The sequence below is a fragment of the Trachurus trachurus genome (assembly GCF_905171665.1).
Source record: "Trachurus trachurus genome assembly, chromosome: 21".
NCBI lineage: Eukaryota > Metazoa > Chordata > Actinopteri > Carangiformes > Carangidae > Trachurus > Trachurus trachurus.
Window position 1 is genome coordinate 8,569,980 of NC_139899.1, and position 25,130 is coordinate 8,595,109.

At 39.4% G+C, this 25,130-nt stretch overlaps 1 protein-coding gene across 1 annotated transcript in view; it reads left to right on the plus strand.

Moving 5' to 3' along the window:
• stxbp5l (syntaxin binding protein 5L) overlaps window positions 1-25,130 on the plus strand; it is a gene marked incomplete at both ends in the record, with an annotated part of 140,459 nt that overhangs the window by 86,273 nt on the left and 29,056 nt on the right. Inside the window, 13 exons of the mRNA XM_083997452.1 lie at window positions 2,699-2,762; window positions 5,424-5,507; window positions 9,415-9,538; window positions 12,940-13,015; window positions 14,425-14,579; window positions 14,790-14,862; window positions 15,847-15,994; window positions 16,375-16,442; window positions 17,356-17,396; window positions 18,406-18,620; window positions 20,118-20,275; window positions 20,713-20,838; window positions 22,320-22,471. Coding sequence (XP_083853578.1) covers window positions 2,699-2,762; window positions 5,424-5,507; window positions 9,415-9,538; window positions 12,940-13,015; window positions 14,425-14,579; window positions 14,790-14,862; window positions 15,847-15,994; window positions 16,375-16,442; window positions 17,356-17,396; window positions 18,406-18,620; window positions 20,118-20,275; window positions 20,713-20,838; window positions 22,320-22,471 — 1,484 coding nt within the window. The remainder of the gene's footprint in view (window positions 1-2,698; window positions 2,763-5,423; window positions 5,508-9,414; window positions 9,539-12,939; window positions 13,016-14,424; window positions 14,580-14,789; window positions 14,863-15,846; window positions 15,995-16,374; window positions 16,443-17,355; window positions 17,397-18,405; window positions 18,621-20,117; window positions 20,276-20,712; window positions 20,839-22,319; window positions 22,472-25,130) is intronic.

The following is a 25,130-nucleotide window of genomic DNA, read 5'->3' on the forward strand; positions in this document are numbered from 1 at the left end:
GATGTTATTTTACTCGACGAGAGAAAGCCGGTAAAACGTGGGTCAGGTAAACAATACGACATCACCATGACAACATATTGTCACGCCTGTATTGTTTTGCCTCGTGCTGGCGGACCGTTTGTTTACATAGAGGCTTGTTTATCCTGATACATGCAGCGTGTGTTGTTTTTCTGACTTCTGCCCGAGTTTACGTAAACGCAACAGCAAGAATACGTGCCGACATGCAACCGCACCGCTAGATGGGGGTAAATCTCACATACTGTCCCTTTAAGGCTGGAGTTGTCAGTATTGGGTAAGAGGAAGTTCAATATTAGGGAGGAGACACCTATTTTTAGGGAAACAACTATGATTCTGTTTTAGGAAACTGTTTGCTTTCTGGGACACTTTATTGCCGCCAGTGGTAGCAATGGTGATTAGTAGATAATGATTTACTAATTTAGGAAAGAGGGATGGGTGAGACGCTCTCAATATTATAAATCTGGCTAACATGCTGATGATTTGCACTCTGAGGATTTTCCGGGGCAGATTTAATGTCTGAACCTGTGAACTCCATAACTGCACTCTATATAACCCTGGCACTGGGCACTAAACCCCTTATGTCAAACTTGTTATTTATAGATAAAACATTATTGCTTCCTCCAGTAGCATGAAACCCATCTACTTTGGGTGCCCCCAAAAAGAATATCAGTTTGCTACAAAAACGAATCCCTCCTCACTACATTTATGAGCCAGCAAGCAGGTTCACAGGAGGAAACCTACCGTACATCTCCTCATCACCTTGCATGAGTAAGGGACCAGAGACTGTTAATCGATGCAGACTCATCTTTCTGGCAGACTCAAACATCCTGGCCAGACCAGATTTTGTGATCACTTACTGCCTCATCCGCATCATTGGTGCCAAGTGTCTCTCTCACTGGAGTTAGTGGTGGAGTGTACCTGTTTCTCCAAGTGTAATTCCAGCACCCTGAGATTAGTCTGTGTGGCTGAGGCTCTGGACCCAGGTATATAACACTGTCTGGTGATGATAACCCAACATTATAGGTGATGGAGACCCCTATAACTAGTGTGATTTGTCCAACCATGTGAGCTGAGGTGGAGGAAACATCCAATCCGTCTGCAAATAATTTTCTCTTTTGTAAAGGACTCCCATTTATTCGTTTGTATTGTTTTAAATGACTTGGCCTTGTTTCCTGAAAGGCAAACTTTCACTTTTACCAACTTTCACTTTGAGACTTTGTTTGGCTGGAGAAAACGACCTTCCACAACAATAGCGAGCCTTCGCCCTCTGTTACAGCCCACTGAATCAATATTCGATAACAGTTGTGAACATTTTCTGTCCAACGACTTCATAACTTGTTTTACTAATAAACTCAAAAAGAACTTACTGTAGTGTCATCCATGGCACACTGTGTGTTAGTGTGTGTGTGTGGGTTTTTTGATGTGCAACAACAGCTCTTGGGTCAAAAGTGCATATGCATGTTACATCATAAAGTGTGCATCAGCTTAGTGTATTATTTGTTCTGGATGGCTGGTGTGGCAAGATTTGCTTTTGGCATTCACCCATTGTGGCACTTCAGCAAATGGACAGGTGTGTTGCTGATGTTTTGTTGCTTCCTGCTTTCCGTGGTCTCATGTTCTTTATCACCTTCCGGCAGCAGGCAGAACTAACTGTGCCCTTCTGAACGTGTCAGTCACACTTTACCTCAGTGTCCCAGAGCCGCTCACATTTCAGCCATGATGCTTTTTCTGCTGCAAGTTTTGGTTGGGAGAAGATTTGATTATATAAACCATGACGTCCCTTCCTTTTTGCTTTTTGTCTAATTTATCATGATCCCAACACTGGCAGATAATGGGCCTCTCTTAAGTTCAGCAGTGCAAAATGTTTCTTTGCTGAGTCATATTTGTAGGCAAATCAAGCTGTGTGCTATAATGTCCTAATATCCATTTTTGAATTAAAAAAAAAAAAAAGAAATACAGGTTATGCAGGCCCAGAATGTTATATAATACATAATTGGTCTTTATTTATGCATGAATACTGTATGAAGCATGTTTTAAAAACCATAAATCACAATGTTGAATAATATGATACATGTTTTGTTGGTTTGTTTAGTTTTTGCTTAGATTTTCTAGTATTGTAGTATGTAGTGACGTGACGTGTGCCTTAAAACAGCCTCCTGCCACTCAATACTGTTACTTAGTAACGAGTGGAAGTCTTTGACTGCGACATGATGGTGATATTTAAGTCTAACAGCAAGAGTTATGATTGACTTTCAAGTGCAGTAGAGCTCTTCATGCAATTCCTAATGATCTCTGTGTTACCTTATTTTTTTAATGTGCCATGTCTTCTTTGACTGAATAATGAACTCCCAACCTGTGAGAGTCTGTACTCTGGAAGATGAATTCATGAGCAGAATTTTTTTTTTCTTTTTAGTGTAACAGCATATTGAATTAATGCAGTAGGTGTTGTGTTGTGAGGAGTTACATCATAACACACACAGCACTTCACAAGCTAATCAATATTCCCCTCTATCTATAGATGTCATGACACTTAGCTTCATGTTAGTCCATGTTAGTTTGTGTTTTTGTACAGGTAGAGTAACTATAGTAAAATAACTCATTACTTATTGTTCACATGTCCTCTTTAAACAAGATGTAAGAGTCTTCTTCACTTCCCTTTTATCTTTCCCTCTCATCACAGAGCAACTAAAGCTCATCCAGGACCTGTGGTTCATTTGAGCGATAGCCCAAAGGATGAAGGGAAGGTGAGTAGGCAGATAATAGACACAGCAGCACACTTCCTGTTCTAACGTTACCACAATCTACAACATTACAGGCCGTCTCCTTTCTCCCACTTTTTTTGCCTTTGTTAAATCTTGCCTTTAATTAAATTTCTGCCCTTTTTCTTCACTTACACATCCGTCCTCCCTCTTCTTTCTCTGTATTTCCATGCTTTATTCGCGCCTCTTTTCTGTCTCTCTAACTTGCATTCATTTTTTTTCCTAATTGCTTCACCTCTCACTCTCTCAGCTTTTCTTTCTGGCTCACTGAAGTAAAACCATTCTCTGAAAAGTGACCCTCCCATTGGTGCTCTCATGTTCTTTTTCCCTGTCCCTTGGGTTTTCACATGTACACAGAAGGAAAGAGGTGAGAGGCACCTGTAGGTAATATCCCTTGAGGAGCGTGGAGTTTTTCAGGGTCATGCTACAGTCAAATTGGTAGGGAAAGTGACAGGAGGAGGTTGCTGTAAAAGAGAGGTCATTGAGGAACACATTGATTTTCCCGATGGATTTCACTGCCACTAGGTCAAAACAGTCTTGACAACCTGTGAAGACAAAAATGAGACACATGATTACAGCTGCTGCCTCACACTGCAGTCACACACTAGGCAGTTCTGTATGTAGTATGAAAAATAAAAATAATGGGAGGTATTATTGTTACTAACCTAAAAGACTGAGGATAGCTCCCACATGTGTTTTTTTCTTTAGTGGTGGTAAATAAATACAGTCTACGGTACAAGATCCCTAATTAGGACTATGAAAGTAAATCTGACATTAATACTTGGAAAATTAATTGTAATCATTTATGCTCCACAAGAAACAAAACACAAGTAACAATAAGCTCTGTTGGGAATAATGGAGGCAATTTTCCTTATCTAAGCCTTACTAGACATAATCCAAAACAGGTCTGACTGTGTAGGAGACTGTAAAATGAAATGTAAGGTTGAGCCATGTGGTGTATGAAAAAGTGTTTTTCTTAGACATAGTTACACATCACTGCTCACACAGACTAAGAATCCATCAGCGCTGACGCCCTTTTACTCTACAGCAGAATTTATAGCAGCATTATAGCAGAAAAATAAAAAACTGATACAGATGAATGGTTTCCTGGGACAGACTGTACAGACTCCCTGGCCTGTTATGAACAACATTTGATGTATATGAGATTTCCTTTATTTAAAATATTGTTGCACCATCTCAGCTGGATATGTTAGGGCTTAATTGTATAAATCACTTGCAAATCAGACCTGTGTTTTGATGATTCCTTTGAGTTTCTTGCATCTAAAAATAGATGAACAGACAGCTACAGTGGGGTTAATAAGTCAATCTGCAATGCTTCTGCAAAACATTTCAAATAATAAATGCTAAGCAAAAATGCAAAGCATAGTTTAAGCTTCTCAGATGTATTATAGTGCATCATACATCTGAGTGAATTCAATATTTCCAGCTGTTGGACTTGACAGGATAAAAAGTACATCACAACTAATGACCTTTGTAATGGATACTTTTCAGTTTGGTTGATCAATAATTCAATTGGTAGATTTATTGTTAGTGACAATAATTGTTAGATGCAGCTTTAACAGACTTTTGCTAACCAGGCATAGCAGGAACAGACAATTCTGTATATGATACCATTATTAGTGGCTCCTGTACATTTAAGTGCCCTACTCTTGTGAGTGAGTCAGCCTTCATAATATCAGTACCTTGGAAATGGCTCAACATTTTATTATTAATATCAATGATGTTAATGCTTGTGATATTTCTATGTGGGAAAATAATTCTACTACTGCCGTCAGCCACTTTTTATTCAAAAGCACTTTCTCTGCGTGCTCTAATGTGTAGAGTTTACACAGCACAGTGTGTTGTTCCTAATACATGTTCTACGGTATATCTTTGTGCATCTGTTTACTTACATTTGTGACTATCGGGGTTACTGATGCAGAGCTTGGGCTGGCAGAGCAGCAGGTTTTCCCTTTCACATCACCTGCCTTCAACTTTTCATCTGAGGTTTTAAGACGCCGTCTTTCCTCTCAGCAGGAAAGCTGTCTCCTCCACTCTGCCTTGCAGCCTGTGCTCCTCCATCATCACATATCATTCTTGATCTCCCTCCTCTGATCTGTGATCAGATTGTTTCACTTTTACTCTTATCTTGTGCGTGTGCGTGCCTGTGTGAGGTAGATTTTTGTTGTTTTGTGAGTGGATGCCGGAGCTTTGTGCCTGTATTCATACAGTATGTATGTCACTAAAATGGGTGAGAAGGCATGTGCATAGAATTGTTTGTATGTGTATTAGACCTGTGCACTTGTACTATACAAATCAATGAACCGGATCAAATTTTGTATATGTCTGTATAGTGAAGCATATGGCTCAATTATACTCATAAGACGTCATGTTGAATTAGCAGTGAGACTCAGAAGGGGGCAGCTGAGAAACTGTCATCACAAACAACTCTGAATAAGATCACTAAAGGTTGAGGAGAGCGTGTTGGAAAAGTATTTTGGTGAGCCCACAGGCGGTAGAACGGATTTTCTACATCACAGCAAAGACATGAAAGACATGAAACACAATACTGCTGTTGATGCATGGTCTGCTCTTATATCTTTAATCACTTCTTTATTTACCATTCTTTGTCATTCACCTCTGCAGCTGCTTGTAGGGTTTGAGAGTGGGACGATCGTACAGTGGGACCTCCGGGCCAAGAAGGCAGACTTCAGAATCTACTATGATGAGGTGAGCTTCTCCGTGCAACCCAACAGCTTAAGTGAAGGCATTGTCAGGTAAAACTATTTTGTTTCATAGTACCAGCCCCTGTACAGTACTGTATTTGGATTTATGTTATACTGACAGGAAATGGAACACTCAGATGCTTTCAGTCTTACTTGGCTTATAATATAAACAAATTTTCACTTTTTCCCACTGCTCTCTGTTGGGATGCCTTTTCATAGCAGCAGGAAAGAGAATTTACAGCATGGGGCATAATTTGGTGGAGAGCAGGAAATTGCAACAAAAATGAAATATGTTCACACAGAGGGTGGTGCATGATTGATGCGATGCAAAATTTACAAACCTCGAATGACACCGAACCCTGCGAGGCAGCTGGAGAAGAATCCATCCTGCCAGCCGCACCAACCATAATGATCTGACCAATCAGCATCCTGTGAGAGAGGAACTAGTGGCAGCTGTGGGTGGATATTAGGTGTGACAGCAGCGTTCATTGTTGTTGTTCGTCGACAATGGCAGCTTCTTAATGGGTTAGCACAGTGCTGATAACGGTGATATCAGAACTGTGAGTGGAAAAGAGAAAAATGGAGATGATGAAGAATGTGACTGGATGAAGTTCGCCTATGATAGACAATGACAGACGGATGGTTCATCCAATCATCTGCCAAGTGCTTTTTTAAAGTATTTGCCTTCTTCCAAACAGTTTCCAGCTTAGTCTTCCCAGATGGTTCTGTGTAACACGCCATCTGGTGCATCAGGTTACATGACACCAAACTGCTGTGGAAATATGTAAACAGTTGTTTCCATGTTGTCATTTCTAAGACAGTTTGACAGTGAGATTTTTCTTGAAACTTTCTCTTACAAAGTAACTTTGAAGCTTGGGTGTCTGAAAGCAATACTAAACACTTCTTACAAAAATGTTACACAATCACTGCATTCCGCCAGCAAAGGTTTTTACTAAGCTTTTTTCACAAAAAATGAAAAATGTCAGTCACCTGTGGAACAGACAATCCTGTAAAATCACCATCGCCACAAACAAATTCACTGGATCGTGACGCGTCTATCAAAGTCTCACCTGCTCCTCCCTCCCCCCTCTACGCCTCTTAGTGCACTAATCATGCATGTGCTCAGAGGCTTCAACGATTTATCATACAGTATGCAAAAGACGATGCTAGAGCTTACTGTATGCTAGCTTGTTAAATTCAACAGTTGCAGCAACTTTATGGCAGAAAAGAACAAGCATTGTGCATTCCTGTGCTCTGGAGGTGTGGCTTCGGAGAGAAGTCTGAAGAAAGGGGCTTGGACTTTTCAACAGTGTATTTTCTATGTAGCCTGCTCAAACCGTTTTTCCAGGATCTCCCACTCTACCTTTAACACAACCAAAACTACATATGTCTTTAGAATTTATATCCATAGGTACTAACAGTATAGATCTGATTAAAACACTACATCAAATGCTTTGTGGCTAAACTGCATATTTGTGACGTTGACATACTCAGTCAGTCACACAGATCTGTGTTTAAAAGGCTGGCCCTGCTCCTGTGGTCCATCTTACATAAATATGTGGCCTTGAGAATATCCATTTTATCTTTTCATCTTCCTCCCATCACTTAGACTAACCTTTTTGTCTGCCAATACTTTGAACTGCAACAAAGAAGTAGGACAATTTTCAGCTTTCATCAGCATCAAGGTTTTTATTTTCAACAAGGCAGCTTTATCATCAGGTGCTAAATTTCACAGTTTTAACTTTAGTTTAAGTTTTTTTGCCTGCATCCAATTACTTCTGTTCTTCTTCTGACTGGGCACAGTGGCTGGAAAACCCTGTGCATGCTCATAGCAGCCCAGGCTGCGTCTGACAGCTCGCACCAAACTGTCAGCTGAATGGTGAAGACTATAGTGTCTGTTTCCGTTTAGCAGAGAGTGGTAAAGCATAAGATAAGAGGGTATCCTTTGTGTCAAATATGTTTGATTTGATCTGACAGTCTGTAGTATATACTATTTCAGTCTTTATCAGTTACCAAAATTAATGGTGGGATGATGCTCACCCAATAGATGGTAATGCTGTTACCAGTATCAGGTATAGAACTGATCTTACCTAGAGTGCAAATGTCTTTAACAGCTTCAGACTGGATTTACCATGTACAGTACTCTATGTCCATTACATGCACACACATACACCAACAATCTAAAACACACACACACACATCAGTCTTATTTAATTTGCTTTTTTAACCTCTATGGCTTCAAACCCAGTTTGGTCCTTGGACACTTTCACCTTGTAGCTCTGATCCTCGATATCCGCTGCCACCTCTCATCTCCTGTCCCATCTCCCTTGATGACTCACCTCCTGCTCACAGTCATTAAAGTGGCCTCATGTGCATCACCTCCAGCATCTCTGTCTCACACCTCCTCAGCTGATTACAAAAGACACACCACCACTTACATGTCTCAAAGAGGACAGATGTACTGGATTGCAGCTACTCTCACTGCTACACACTTTACTCTTATCATTAAATCATTATGATCTTTACATTATGATCTTTCACTGTCACGGGATTTGTCTTTGCATCTGTTATGTTAAACATCTTTTATATTCTCCAAAAGCACTGCACACACCTACAGTAGTATGTGAAGGAAACCAATTGTAGTACACACTGTCGTACCTTAGTTATGGAAGCTTCAAGCAGACGCTGACCTTTTTTAAATTATGTGAATGTTCCATGTACTTTAATTAACCCAAATAATAGTCCCATTTGAACAAGATGAATTATTACTCTACTCCAGCTAATTAGAACAAATCTCCAATGGAAATTTCTGCTGGCCTTTAACCTTATGAATGTGTGAGACATATGAAAAGTATCCTGCTTTCTTAAGAAAACGAGACCTAGGCTGCATCCTAATAGTCAAATGCTGCAAGCTGGCTGTGCAAATGAGGAAAGACTGATCCAGACGATATGTAAGGCCATATCTCAAAAGAAATATCTTTCAAATGTCTTTTGACATTAAATTGCAGATCACAAATTGCTAAGGTATGACGTATGTGAAAGGGCAGGGATTACAAAGAATAAAAAGAAAAGTTTATACATTTTCACATTTTTTAATGAAATGGAAGAGAAAAGTAAAATGTTTCAATATTATGAGCTGGGTGAGGTATATTTAAAGTATTCTTGGTTGACTGGGCTCATTATGCACAGCTGCAGCCATAGTCCAGTACAAACAGAGGCCATGCATTGACATTGCATTGTTGGAACTTAATTTCCAAATGCCAATATTTGACAGTAAAGTGTGCAGTTTTGACAGTGGTGTGTTTTGGTTTGAAAAAGCATTGAAGCAACACTGATATGAAAATGTGGATCATGAAGTGGGCATGTTTTGGGTAAGTGGACACCATGCCGTTTGACAGATCAAAGTGGGTAGATTGAGGGCTTGAAAGACGCCATCATAATGCAGTGAAGACAAAGCAGCTAGAAGGAGGTGGACTTGTTCTCTCGGCTTTTATGACTGCTTTGTCATTTGTTGTTTCAGTTTGAACATGACACCTCTTCACTTGAACGACTGAGGTATCTCAGCTTGCACATCACTCAGCAGCGCAGCAGAGAAAGCTATAAAGTTGTCATAAAGATATGAATTAACATTCCCATCAAAGGCTCAGAGATACACTGTCATTTTGTGCTACTGTACATGTAGTGAAAACGTGATTGTGGTCCAAAGCTGTGAGATGAACAGCAGCTTTTGTTGCATACGTAGGTGTGCATCACAATCCTGTCAAGTGTGTCTTTTATTGTATTTGGATGGAAGCATCAATTACAAACATCCTTATCTTGCCTTTTTCTTTTAATAGAATAAAAAATTGAAAACTAATCTGAAAAATGTTGATGTTTCTTATATATCATCTTCCTTTCTATCTCTGGTACAGGCCATCCACTCGGTTAGCTGGCATCATGAAGGGAAGCAGTTCATGTGCAGTCACTCAGACGGCAGCCTGACGCTGTGGAACCTCAGGAACACCACAAAGCCATTCCAGGTCACCTTCCCTCATGGTAAGACGCACACTCACAGATTACTGTTTTGTTTTACTAAACAAAATTAGGTTTTGATATTCCCAAGCTGGGAAAACTGGGTCCTTGAGTTGTTACCTAATACAGACAGAAATGGAACACACTGCAAAATGAGGATAAACCTTTAATTTGATGGATTTGCTGTAGAATTAATGTATATCTATGGGGTGAGTTTCAAACAGTTATAAAACGTGGCCATTAAATAACAGTATTTATTTTTTTTTAGTTGTGGTTGTATATTCATGTTTACGGTAGGCTATATAAATGAAAACATAACGTGGCAAAGAGAGTATTACAGTGCAATATTATTGATATCAGTTTATATCATAAAACGAGACTGTTGATATACCCATAAATGCTATGTATAACAAAAAATGGTTCACCTCTATGAGTTGACCAATTAGAACAGTAATAGAATGGTGTTTGTTCCTTTGCAGTGCAATACACAGTACATACATCTTGTCAAATTTCTGCAGCAACTTTTGTAATGAAGGGCTTGTTACCTTGTGCAGCTAGATGTGTAGAGAATGAACTCTGTGTTATACAAGCCAAGCTCACTGTCAGATATCTGCACATTTAGAAATACACGTAGCAGACATTGTAATATGTGATGAGTAGTTGTTACCTGGCCAGTTGAGAATCCGGGGTTGAATGGTTTCCACTACTACTAATGAGTCTTCCTCTGACTAGGGTTCCTTCTGTTTCTTTCTGTGAGAATGAAATGAAAACAGAGGGATAGGAAGGAGATGAAAATCAATGGAGGTGAATTGAAAACAGAAGAATGAACAGTACGCGCCCTCTGTTCTGTTAATAAATGAATGAACCAATTCTGGCAGAAGACTGCAAGTCAAGCATCATGCTGTGACAACCATTACATCTGTGGCTGAAATGCCTTTCCATCACACATGTACTTTGTATCATTAAGTTTGTTGTGCTTTATGCTTTGCTTGCTGGACACTGCTGTCATTGGTTGTGCTCAGATGTTGTGATGTAAGCTAGAGGAAGACTGGAGGCTTGTTGTCCAGCATGCTGGATGAGAGCTCTACCAACAACCTAGAATAATTGTATTACCCCTGCATATTCCAATAACAACAATGGCAATGCCACAAAGCCATTAGCCACAGCATTCGCCAGCCCTGCATTAGCTTTTGTATTATATGCTTTCGGGGACATTTTCAAAGTTGGTTTTCATCATACAGTGAATCTGCAACAGTATTATTTTTGATTGATTTAATGGATGCACAAAAATCAGAGGTAGAGATGCAGTGGAGCGAGAGAGCAGGAGAGAGAGAATGCTGAGTGCGTCACGGTACTCCTAGCAGTCTAGGCCTAAAACAGCATAACAGAGTAAAGGTCCAGGACTTTCCTGAGCCAGCTCTGACTATAAGCCTTATCAAGGATGACAGATTTAAGCCTGATCTTTAATGAAGAGAGAAACTGGGAGCTGGTCACACTGGAGAGGAGCCTGATAGTTGAGGGCTTTGCTTCCCATTTTACCTTTGCATGTTGAGAGCAGGGGCTATACTTTTAGATACCGTGGAGCTTGACCATTTAAGTCTTTGTATGTAAAGAGAAAGATTTTGGATTCTACAGGTAGCCAGTGCAGAGAAGATGGACACAGGAGAGATGCTGTGTCTTTCCCCTGTTCCTGTCAGTACTTGTGCTGCAGTAATTTGAATCAGCCAGGGGCTTTTCATGGAGTTATTGGGACATCCTGATAACAAAGAATTACAGTAGTCTTGTTTAGCAGAAAGAAATGCTTGGACTAGTATTTCATCATCCTTTGAAGACAGGATGTTTCCAGTTTTTTACAAAGAAGAAGGCTGTTGTAGATTTGTGTCTGATGTGTGAGGTAAAGGGCTGGGGCAAGGTTAAAACCATTTTTTACTGTAGCCCTGGATGCCAAGGTAAAGCCAAGTAACTACTGTGTATGATCAGATAATGTATTTTTGAATATGTACAATAACTGGTCATCCCAACATCCTTTATATCACCAAGACCTGACTCCCTACCTGATCACACCTGATTGCAAATTAGCTTAAAGCTACAATCTGGTATAGTGCATCAAATGGCAACATTTATGTTTTAACTGTACATTGTCCCTTTTAAATAAATTAAAATTGAATTGAATTGAATAAGTTTTGTTTACATACTGTAAATACTGTTGAGTGTCATCCGTGTAATGGTGAAAAGAGATATGTGGTGCCTCCTGATAACTTTGCCTTAAAATAAGCATGTATGGGGTGATAAAACAGCACTAGAAATATAAATCAGGCTACCGATCACACAATTGTTTAATAGCCTTCATCTAAAAATGTGATACACAATGTAAATGCTGGACTGGTCTGTGCTGGCGCTGTGCTTTGTGCATCCCCAGTCATCTTGTTCCCTTCTATATGACTTTCAGATTATGAAAAGCTTTATTCAATTTCAATATATTTGAAAAATAGTTCTTAATAATGACAGATTTTTTTTTCACTCTTACCCCCCATTATATTGAGAAGTAAAGTAAAATATAAAAAGAAAACATTAAACATTCACAGTAAGTATTAAAGACTTGCATTTTATTTGATCCTCTAGCATGAGGGCTATAATCGAACCAGCTTTATTTCATTTCATAAAAGCTGGAACGGAAATAATTTATGCTATAGAAATCCTATTTCTTTTCTCTTTTTTTTTTTTCGAAAACTGCAGCATTTTTTTCTACATTATGTCTTTGAGGTAAAACCCAAGGTTCTTCAGCCTTCCAGCTAAGGGCTGCCGTCTTTATATCAAAGTAAAAATCATTTCATTATGTGAAGCAGGTGAAAAACACCTCTTTTATGCGCTAACTCTGATGATGGTTTTCTTCTTCTCTTCTCTATAAAGAAGAAACATCAAAAAGTGTAATGGGGATAGGAACAAAATGTTTTTTTCCCAAACAGAGTTGTAATGGTCAGTTTCATAATGAGATACAGTATATAGTATTAGTCTCTATTATTACTTTATGATTGCAGCTGTGGAGGATAGGGTTGTGAGCCTGGAGTGGTGCATTAGTCCATTGAATAAAGAAGCTATGTAGTTATGTAAGCAGTAATGCAAAATATAATGAACAGCCTGAAATGGAGAGGAAAAAAAGATTAAGAGAACACACAATAACAGCTGTAGGATAATGCAAAGTTTCCAATTTTCTGCCTTAGCAGTCATCATTTAGTACATTCAATTTAAACAGAAAATAATTTGAATTGAGTCACATAATGCACAAAAAGTAAGCCAATAAAACTGCTGAAAGAGTGTGTTGTTTTTGCAGAGCTGAGAGGATGGAAAAGACCTCAGTATCTACACAGTTCCCTCCAATGTTGTCTTTAAATGTTGTCCACCTCTTGCTCTTTTCTCTAATTCAGGAAAGATACAGAAGGATGGAAGGAAGGAGTCATGTAAACCCATACTCAAAGTGGAGTACAAGACCTCAAGGAGCAGGTGTGTGTTTTTTTCATCCATTTTTTTTTCTGGTTACAATTCTGTGTTTTCTCTGTAATGTAGTGAACTAACAAGAGTTGTTTGTGGTACCCCAAATTGGTGACAATTATAAGCCAACAACTGAGGCAAAAAGCAGCATTTTAAAATTGTAGGCGCTTAAAACGTTTTCATGGGTAGCGGTGAGTGAAATTATACCTGATACACTGTGCTTTTCAATTCTAAATGCAAATGAAACAGCACCAGTCTTCAGCTGGTAGATTTTTTTTTTTTTTTTTTTTTTTTGCATCACTGCAATAACTCCTGGAGTACATATGCAAAGATCATAAACAATTAACATCTTTGTAAATGTTATTAATCAAGTTCTTTTTACTTCACAGTGGGTATGCTTTATTTTAGCCTATAGATGTTACACTCAAGTCTGTGCTCTGGACTGAAATGTAAATGTTGTATTATCAAAGTTATCAGGAAAGGACAGGGACTTATCAGGCAGTAGGGGGATAGGACAGGTAGTGAAAAGGTGGAGCAGTCTGGGGTAGTGGAAAGCGCCAGGGCAGGCAGTGCACACAGCAAAAAGAACCCACATTTGCCAACAGCTAAGTGCTGGGTGAGGCTGGAGGACATGGAGGCAGGTAGTGATGTAACCTGAGGCAAAAGTGGGACAGGAATTACACAGGGTTCAGGAAACAACACATGCGAAGATACTGAGAATTTATCCGAAGCTGCACTAGTCTGTTACCACAAAGGTGAACAGACAATCTGGCGAGAGCTGGAGTGAGGAGTCTGGGATATATACACTACACAGTACACACACTGGTGATGAGTTGGGTGCGTAGGAGAATTGGCAGCAGCAGTGATGGGGACGCTGCACCCGGTGCATCCACACACACACACACACACACACACACATACGCACACTACACAAGCCAAGGACACACAGGAAGCTAGAGTTGGGGGAACACAGTGGGAACACAAGGGAGTGAGGGGAAGGCAGAGCAGAGCCCAAACAAAAGAGGCACTTATGAATGTTACATCCATTATTAAGATGTGATGATCTCATCTTGTCATGCATATTGCAGGAAAACTGTCTTGAATGACACATACCTCCTAAGACGAGTCAAAGGTTGATTCATTTTCTGAGCTACCTATTCATAGCTTTGAGAACAAAAACACGATTCATTTAGCCTAACTTTTTACTAGTTCATTATATTTTGTCACTGCTTTATTATGAGTTGTTTAATAACCAGATATAATATATGCATATCTTAGAAATAGTTAAACTAACTGATTAATGCATTGATTTATTCATTCATTATTTTATTAATCTAATCATTATATAGTCATTGCGGGAACGAGCTTTGACAAAAATTCAGAGAAACTCTTCCTAAACTCTTGTTCTCCCTCCACAACAGCGAGCCTTTTGTTGTCTTCTCTGGAGGTCTTTCGTACGACAAGGCAGGACGACGACCAACATTAACCATCATGCACGGCAAAGCCATCACTGTGCTCGAGATGGACTATCCTATTGTGGAGTTCATGGTGCTCTGTGAGACTCCTTACAATAACGGTGAGTGTTTGGACACAACAATGGTACCACACATTTTCTGGCTTCAGCAGGAGAATTTAGTGTTGATATATCTGCTTCTGACTTTTTTTGCAGTCAGATATAAACATGTGAAAGATTCAAAGCACAAATTCAGTTTTGGGTAGAAATATTTCCCTCAAAATGGGGAAATAAGGATGAAGAATTGTCCCTTTCTGTTTGTGTTTCTTACAGAGGTCCAGGAACCTTATGCAGTGGTGGTGCTTCTGGAGAAGGACTTGATTGTGGTGGACCTGACACAGAGCAAGTATGTGTTTCACATACACTGTAAAAAAACAAACACTTTTCAGCAGCTTGCATGTGGTATTGTCTCATGAAATGATATATTTTAAAGGGAAAAACACAATATACATCTTTACATACATATACATTCATCCATAAGCCAAAACCTGTCATAGTCAGCAACAAACTGAGAGTGTGAATAATCATAATCATAACGTGAGGTGACATTCATATCTGTACTTCAGGGAGAAACAGAGGTTTGATGTTGTCATGTCACTTAGTTATCATGCTGCTAAGGCTACCACTTCAGTTAAATCAAATTATTATCTCCAGTGACAGAAGGAAGATGAAGGTGAAAGGTGCTGACGTGGTGCAGGTTTCACAGATGAACACCTGAGGCTAGGGAATATATTTGAATAGCAGCAAAACACCTATGTTTAAATTATGTCACCTAGCTAATTAGGTTATCCAATTACAGTAAAGCTGTTAAATATAAATATCCTCTAATAACATTTCTACATGTCAGCCCATTGATTAGCTGGTAATTGTATCTAAATTGTTCATTATACATTAGTCAGGGGACATTTATATTATTACCAATTTATCGTGCATTTCCTCACAATATCATATTGATTTTGCTCATCACAATTTGATATTTGTGATGTCATTTAGGTGATTCAAGTGTTTTTACATTAGCACATTCATATTATCATGTAGTTGTCCAATTTTTACTTCACCTCTCTCCTGATGAAACTGATAAAAAAAAGAATATGTAAAGAAGTGTCATATGTTTAAGTGATGTGGAACCTGTAATTTGGATTTTGAAGTTTAGTGAATTTTAAACCAAGATATTCTAAAAAAGTGTGTCACCCAATGGATTCATATTATTTCAGATGTGTATCATATTAGAAGTCAGTATATTCAGTATGCATGTAATCAAATATCATGTTATATCTTTGTTATTTCATGGTGGCTTTCTTTTCTACCTCTTTTGTCACGTATCTTGCAGCTTCCCTGTTTTTGAGAACCCTTACCCCATGGACATCCATGAGTCTCCAGTTACCTGCACAGCCTACTTTGCAGAATGTCCACCTGACATTATCCCCATCCTCTATTCTATAGGAGCTAAACACAAGAAGACCGGCTACAGTCAAAAGGTAGGGAGGGGAATTATGAAAGGGGGGGGACAGTTTTGTCAAATGAAAAATTATTTTAAAAAATACATAGGTTTGAATCAAAAAATTTCAATGCACAATGTTGAACGCCTCTGCGTTAGTACTCAAATAAAAAAAAATTACTTTCTTTTCTGGCTTCTCAAGGTTATGGAAATATAGACATAAACCTTTAGGAGAATGCTATTTAACATGCATGAAAATCTTATTCTCTAAAATAAATTGTTGTGACTTAAAGCTTTTAATTGTTTATCATGAACATATAAATCAACTCAGTTCTGTACTGTAGGGAACATGGACTTTTCAAATCGATGATACAACTGGGCTTTCAAAATAATTACCATCTCTGTCTGTAACCGTGTTAGGAGTGGCCAATCGGTGGAGGAACATGGACGTTAGGCTCTCACACCTACCCAGAGATCATCATCACAGGGTAAGCCAGAAATACTAACATTACAGAAATACATTTGAAGGCACAGGTAGACCCAGGTAGACATGGGAAACCATGAACCATGAAAGTTGTTGGTATCTGTCACAATTCTGATGTGATAATAATCATACAGGAGCATGGCTGTGATTCATATTTTGTGTTTATAATGCTCTATAAATGTGATTTGGGTGTATGTCAACCTCGGCACAGTGCAGCCTGGAGCTGTTATATATGAGGTTGGTGGAGATATTAACCTGTTCTGAGGAATGAACACTGGACAGCTTCTGCCTCTGGGTAATACAGTATATATTAGCAGCAATCCAGCTACATGAGGCAGACGTGACATGAAGATGTTATCTCTGTAAAGTGTATGAAAAAGTCTTGGCTCATAGTGTTTCTATTGTTTAGAGGAAACTAAGGATTCAGCTTCACCATAAGGAGGAGGATTTTTGCATGGTGCAACATTTTCTTGCCAGACATTTAAAACTTTGAAGATACTTGAGATGTATGCCAACATTTTTCCTTTAATTTCCTGATCCACTTTGAGGCCCCAGACCTGCTTTTAACATCTGGCTTGGATGACTGGATCTCTCCTCTCTGGTGACTGGATCACAAGTAGATGGATATAAATAAAGATATACGTTCCAAGCAGTAAATTATCTGAAATGATGGGATTGGCTCAAAACAACTATACGTTTTTATTAACAATATTAGTTTTTATACAAAGGGAAGAAATAAGATGCATGTGGAGACACATTTTAATGGCATGTGTGAACTAACATACTTACAACTGGCCACTTGTGATTATTTCACCAAAGATGGATGTTAATGCCAGGTCTGAATGTGGCCTTGAGCTTATTAATAGGACTAACTCTACCCAGAAGACTAAAGAACACTATGCTTTGTGTTTCCTCAGACATGCTGATGGATCTATTAAATTTTGGGACGCGTCTGCAAGTAAGTCTGCTCTTTAAATCTTTAATTTTCCCTTTCTAATTGTCTAAGCGCCATGATAACTGATACATTTTGTTCAACTCAGAGTGTTATTACACAGCATGCTTGAATAAACAATATTTCCAGAAATTCCGTGATGAGTCATTTCAGATATGCTCAGGGCTCCGAACTTGAAGCAAATTAATTGTGCCATGGTGATATGAAATGCTCCGCAACAAATTAGGCATATTGGCCATTATTATTCTCATAGATGGCTACACCCTAAAAAACCTGAGTGCAAATGTTTGATTTTCTCAAAATCTCAAAAACCTGCTGTTTTCATTGCTAGTGAGACTGGTTTATTCCAGCCTGATACCAACTAATCCTAACTGTGTTCCTATTTACCATACCAGCGTACAGCCATCAGTCTAATATACTGTATTACACTGCAATATAATCATAGGTATAAAACTATATGTTGGTATTCATTCACACATTGAATCATTCTTACTGTACATCTCTTTTTGCGGTACATCCATAAAGTTAACTGTGCACAAAAAGGAGGGGCATTTTCTGTTCCTAAAGGTTCCATCCTTTATACAACTTGTCTGTGCAGGGTCGCTGGGGGCAGGAGCCTATCCCCACTGACATCCCATACATGTCACCTGTCCATCACAGGCCACATGAAGAGACAAGCAACCTCACACACCTATGGGCAGTTGAGAGTAGCCACTTGAGCTAGTGTGCATGTCTTTGGGCTGTGGGAGGAACCTGGTGAACCAGGAGAGGACCCATGAAAGGCCCCAGGCCCGGGAACTGAACTCAGAACCATTTTGCTCAGAAGCAACAGTGCATAGCTTAAGGGGAAGTCTGGGTTATTTGTCATGGGGTTGTGTGAGGTTGTCATTTGTTGTCATTGTATTAGGCCTACCTGCCATAGATTTGAATCGGCACACTGCTAGTTTGGAGAGGCCGCAGGGAACGCAGAACTCCAGCAAAGTGATGCTCGACTGATAACATTTTCTCTAACCAGTCACCCTACAGATGCTGTACAAGCTGAAAACCTCCAAAGTGTTTGAGAAGCCAAAGCCTGGTGAGGGACGAGCTGCCGAGTTGGTGGAGGAAGACCCCTTTGCTGTCCAGATGGTCAGCTGGTGCCCTCAGAGCCGCATCTTCTGTGTGGTTGGCATCTCGGCCCACATTATCCTGTATCGATTCAGCAAATACGATGCCAACACACAGATAGTGGTGAGTAAAATGGGACTCAACACAAAAGATGTCACATCCTAGTGGTTTGATGAATGAATGTTTGATGATGCTTCTGCTTTTAAATCTGTACTAACTTGTAGAGAAAATATGTAAATACTGCTTAATATTTGTCATAATTCAATCCCTTATTGTCAGCAGAGATGGACAGAGTACTCGACCCCAGTACTTGAGTAAGAGTACAAATACTACTGGTCAAAATTTACTCCGTTACAAGTAAAAGTAACTCAGTCGACATGTTACTCGAGTAAGAGTAAAAAAGTACTTGCTTTTAAAGGTACTTAAGTATCCAAAAGTACATGCTTTTAAATTTACTTTAAAGCAGAAGTAAGCGATCCGGTCGTTTTGGCTAATGCTGCGTTCCAGGCAGGCTTTTGAAACCGTAAATTACAGCTTCAAGTCACGACTTATGACTTTGTAGCGTTCCAGACAACCCACTCGTGTTTTTCCGACCTGTTTTACCTGTGAAAGTCACTATAACGGCCACTCGTAACTTCCGACCCGTGAAGTCGTACCAGATCGAACTGGTACGACTTCACAGGTCGGAAAAACACGAGTTACGGGTTGCCTTGAACGCACCATAACGTCTTGTCAGCCGATGGAGTTAGCAGCCCCCGTCCTCGTCATGGATCTATTGGCCCTCGTCCCTACGTCACCACATTCAGGCGCATCCCTTGGCTGCACCAGACTGGCTCTGGCTGCACACACAGCCCTTCATGCCGTTCTCTCTCCTCATTGGATAAAACTTGTAGGATACGAGAAAAGTTTTCTCCTCGGCTCAGAGCAGAGCAGAGGGACTGAGAGACCCGTGTTTCGGTCCAAACACTCTATGTAAGTGATTGCTATAGATATAACTATTTAAGACTTATATTAACACAAATATATCGCTTACTTCTGCTTTAAGTAAGAGTAAGAGTAACATTCTTATTTTTCACATCAATGAATTACTATATTTTTTTCTAAATGAATTTAAAGACCTTTTTTTTAGACCTTGTTTCTGAGAATTAACTCTTTGAAACGACCTGCACTGATGTGCTGCTTTTAGGGGTTAGGGTTTCCTTCTTTGACAAACACAGCTTGTGTTCAATAGTATTTTAGAAAAAAAAAAAAAAAGAGCAGACCTGAAAGTAATGAGTACTTTTCAGCCTTCCTAGAAATTAACTCGAGTAAAAGTAAAATATTTGTCTTGGAAATGTATTCAAGTAAGAGTAATAAGTGCTAAAGAAATCTAATACTCAAGTAAAGTACAAATCCTCTGGATATGTACTTAAGTACAGTACTCAAGTAAATTTACTCCGTTACTGTCCACCACTGATTGTCAGGAACCTGCATCTGTATCACACTAATACGCTGACTGGAGTTCACTGTACTGTAGTGGTCACATTGTTAGAGGACTGTGTACAGCTTATGTTGTAACTGATAGCAAATATGACGGGTACCACAGATGAACCCATATCTCTGTGTCTGTGTCATCCCCAGTCATTAGAGGTCCGCCTGCAGTGTGAGCAGGAGGATGTCATCTCTCCATCAGAGAATGAAAATAATCCCTGTTTCTCAGAGTCCGGCTCCCATTCACCCCAACCCCACCACCAGCAGCCAGCAAGCCCCAGCAGTGGAGACAGCATCCCCTGCCTCAAGTAAGACCACCTCACATACATCAGTCGTAAACATGTTTTGTTTAGTTTGTTATTTTTATGTTATTTTGTTATTGTTATTATTATTATTATTATCATTATTATTATTGTTATTATATATTGTTATATATTTTTTTTAATCTGTCTTGTAAGGTGTTTTGAAGAGACATTTATGAATGAAATGTATTATTATTATTATTATCATTATTAATGCGTCCTGCAATGTGCCACAAACTAAGTTGAGAAATAGATCGATAGAAATATAAGTAAACACTGGACTTGAACATTCCCCTGATGTTTTACTTGTTTTAGCTTGTCTTGATGGAAGCAGACGTGTTTTATAGGATATTGGTGACAAACTGAATTTGGTAACTTTCTCCTCTGTGTTCTTTATGTCGACACTTTACCCTAATGCCTCCTCTGCTGTGTGTCTGCTTCAGGGTGAAGGACCGGGTGGTGCGGGTCCCCCCTGGCTACCAGGCAGAGCTGGTCATCCAGCTGCTGTGGGTCGATGGAGAACCTCCACAACAGATCACCAGCCTGGACATCAACTCTGCCTATGGCCTGTACGTCACCTCATGCTTTACAGTCTGTCTGTCAGCTTGTTTACCTTTCCATCCATCCATTTGTCTCTCCAGTCGATTTGCAATGTGGGTGTGTGTCTCTTAAATTATCCATAGTACTTACCAGTTCCATATCTTTGTTAGACTGCACTCTGAAATGCAATCCCTTTGGTATAGTTTACAGCTGTATACACAAATAAGATATTCAGTTGTTGCAATGGTACCTTGACAGCTGATTGGTTCTACAGTACGGTGCAGACACAACAGAATTCTTTGAATTGAAGCAGAGAGTGAAACTGAGACTGAGAAAGTGTTTTAACTGAAAGCAGAAACACTGTGCACAAAGTTTTAAGACAGCTACACCACACGTAGTTCTATCTATTAAAGTTATAATGGAGAAAAAATTACATCTTGGTGATCCTAAATGGCAAAAAAAGAGACATTGGCTCAAATTTGAACCTCATCTTGTAGACAAAACTGTTCACACAGCATGCATGGTTGGATGTATTTGTGGCACAGTTCAAGAGGAGTCTCTTTGCTCTGCAGCCCCTCTACAGGTGGAGGTTTGGTGCTCTCAGAGAGGACAGGAACTTGTAGGAATTGTAACATGTTAATCAGCCATATAAAACACATTACATTAAAACTTTACATGACAATTTTTGCAACAGAAATCTTGTTTGCATTGGGATGACTGTGGTCCTTTTGGACAGGCTGAAATGACAGTTTAAAAATGTTAAAAGGGCCATTCTCTGTTATATCACATGAAATCACTTTTCTTTGAGCTTTTTTGTTTTGATCTGTGAATGCTGCAGTTTGTAAAATCCAAACTATGTTTAAATGGCACTGAAAGGATGGTAATCACCATCTTGAAATTGATGTTTCCATGGAATACATGACATGACAAGCTCTGTTTAATGACTTGGTTAAAAAAATCCATAATGGAGACAACACTGTGGATGCTGTCACAAGCTAAACCATCTGACCATGTGACAGTAATACAAATTGAGCCAGACATCTGCATGCTGGTTGCAGGAGAGCAGTGAATGATAGACTGGGCAGAGGAGAAGTGAGTGACATTTATGTTTTTGCTGCACTTATTATTTTTTCTAAGTGCTCTGTTGAAAGGCCACTGATTCCTGAGTCCTTTGTTGTGAATGTCGTCTAATTCTGGTCAGTGGCGGATCAACCTGAACATCTTTTGGACAGAATAGAAAAAAAATAATGCAAACAAGTTTCTTTTGATTAATGTAGCCAGACGCTCCAAAGACAGTCTCGCTTGAAATCTGGAAATGTATTTTTTGGACAACAGCAGTGTGAGATAAAGGAACTCAATGTGAGATAAAATCCTTTTATGAAAATGTCACAGTTAATTTGACTGTTTGATTCTGATACTTGTTGCACCTTTAACAGTGCTACTGTAACAGTGTGCATGTCCTTTTCCTCCATGTGAATGCATATGTGTGTTTGTGAATGTGTTCATCCAGTTTGGCGTTCGGGAACTGTAATGGCCTTGCAGTCGTGGACTACTTGCAGAAAACAATCCTGTTGTGTATGTCGACACTGGATCTGTACGGAGCTGCCGACCCCTACCAGCGCCTTACCCGCTCCCCTCGCAGGAATAGACAGTCGACCTCAGGTAGCACACGCACCTCTGGGATCCTGCCACACACATCTGCATCCACACAAAAAGATGCCAGAGGGGTCATCACGCTTAGAGAGATTAATTTATCACTGTCTCAACTATTTTCTACTCTTCTGTCCACTTTCTCTCTCCCTTTTCTACCTCTACTGGGGTTTCTTCTTCCTTTTCTTCTGTCTTCCTTTTCTGGAGCTTTACTTCTCTCTAAGGCTTGACTGATCAATCAGGCAAATCTGACAGTGAATGATCTGAAATCAATAACGAGGGTGGTGTAATTACATTCCTCGTATAATTGATCAGTACCACTGCTCTTAAGCCGTTAGTAAAAGTTGTTGAAAAGTTACTGAGCTCATTTACACTAAGTAGAGCACACACACATTTTCTGGTATGTGTACTGTAGAACAAGTAGCTTTGCCTATAGTGTTAAAATGCTCGGCATGTGTGCTGCTCTCATTTGATTAATCAATTTACACATTTTAGATCTTTATCTGAATACAACAGCAGATTATACCAGTAATACTCACTTTCTTCTGCCTCTTTTGAGTGAAATTTTTATTTTGAACATAGTAGTATTTCTTCTTTCACTTAAGTAGAAGATTGAAATGAAAGAGAAAAGCCTAGTTGTCAGTTTGTCAGGCATACATTAAATATCAAAGGCTTTTCCACTCAGATCCAAAGAAAGTGTTTCAGTCTGAGTTAATATTAAAAGACTACTGGCACAGATTCCAAATAAAGTACAAAAAGAAAGTCTAGTTACATTTAAAAAAGGAGGTAATTGCATCAGAATCCGAAACCTGCATCAGTCCAACTCTGTTTCTTCCCTCTCTCTGCTCTGTGTCACACTGTAACAAACAAAGACAAAAACACTTGTCCATCTCAGTATGCCTGTCACAGATCTGCACTATGATATGAAGTGCATGTTAACAAGCTGTGTCATTCCATGTCAGCATTTTTATGCATGTGATCATTTGTTTTCTCTGTCCTTTCTGTTTTTAGTCCTGCTTGAGCATAGATCTGTAGTCAAGAGCCACAGAGGTCTCGTTGTACTTCCTGACCCCTGCTACCCCTTTTTTCTGCTGCTGACCTTGGCTGGTGATGGTCTTTCTGAGGGCAGCCTGTCGTTTATAATAACATACAGTAAAAAGTATTCCCCAATCTACCACGCAGAAGCTATTATGTACAAGCGCACTAAAATTCGACCCCAAACCAAGTTAAAGTTTTGTAGCAGCTCCAGTGGTTGAGTATTTTAGATTTTGAAGGTCCTTTAAGCCAATTAGAGTACAGAGTTTTTTATTACATAATTCCCACAAGTGAAGCTGAAAATGCTTTACAGCTACTCAGGAATTGTTTGAAGGGATGGATGACTTTGAGAGCCAACTCTTCATTTGCTGTTGCATAAATGCTTTTACTGACCACAGCATCACTTATCGTTCCCAACTTCCCCTTTTGTTAAATTCTTTCTTCATTGGGTCTTTAAAATCATTTTTTAGACGAGAGAAAGAATAAAAATGACCAGCTGTGCCCTTTCCTGTACCCCAGGTGGTGGTATGGTCTGGAGCTGACTTTGGCGAAGTTAAAGCGATAGTTCAGCTTTTTTGAAGTGGGGTTGTATAAAGTATACAGTAGTATCTGCAGTAGAAAGGTCTCTGCTCCCCCCCACAGAGAAACACCGGCGCATCACACTGCACCGAGACACAGGCAGTACACTGTTGTGAATGAGGTACAATTTATCAGCATATTTTTGCCGCCTACAAGAAGTTCAAGAGTACTATCTAAAGTAAAAATTTACAATGCATCAGCTGGTCGGAAAAAAGTTTTTTTGTTTTTTTTAACCTGGTACTAACCAACTCACTCAGTACTCCTCCATGCAGGCAGTCTCCGTGACGCGTTAGTACCAGATTAAAAAAATAAAAACATGTTTTCCAACCAGCTGATGGCTATTTGTACCTCATACAACCCCACTTCAAAAAAGCTGAACTATACCTTTAATATATTGCTGAAGACAGAACTTCAAAAACGCAGTCAAAAAAACTAAAGAAATACATGGCACTTACTAAACTGTCTCAGAGCTGCTGGCCTTCTCTGTTGTAACAATCCAGCCTGTGAGGAAATAGTTTTCTGTCCTTTCCACAACATTTTTAGCTGTTATCACCACACACACATATATATGTGTATTTTATATATAAATGTCAGTCAAATGTAGTGTATTCATGTCACTAAATTATGCTTAGTTATTTATCATTTACAGTAGATGTGTTCCTTATGGTTGTAGTGTAGTGCATTATTAATACAAGTTTTCACATGTTAGAAGGGCAAATGGCGTATGAACAAAATCAGATGTAAACCAATAACTAGAGTATTATTTGATGCAAACACAGGAGATCACTTCCTGTATAAATGACCAGTCACAGCATTTCCAGGACTAGCGGGTATTTCTTGTCTGTCCTCCCCTGACACTAACTCGGTTGCTGCTTGCACTCAGTTTCTTTTCCACTCTAAGCCTGTGTGTTCTTCTCTCTCCCCCTTCCCTCCCTTTTCTCCCCCTCCCTTCCCTACATCCTAAAATGGTACACCTCCATTCCTTCCCCGCCCGCCCTCCTTCTACTCACACTTAACTTCACCTTCCTTCCACCCTGATCTTGTTTCTTATATTTCT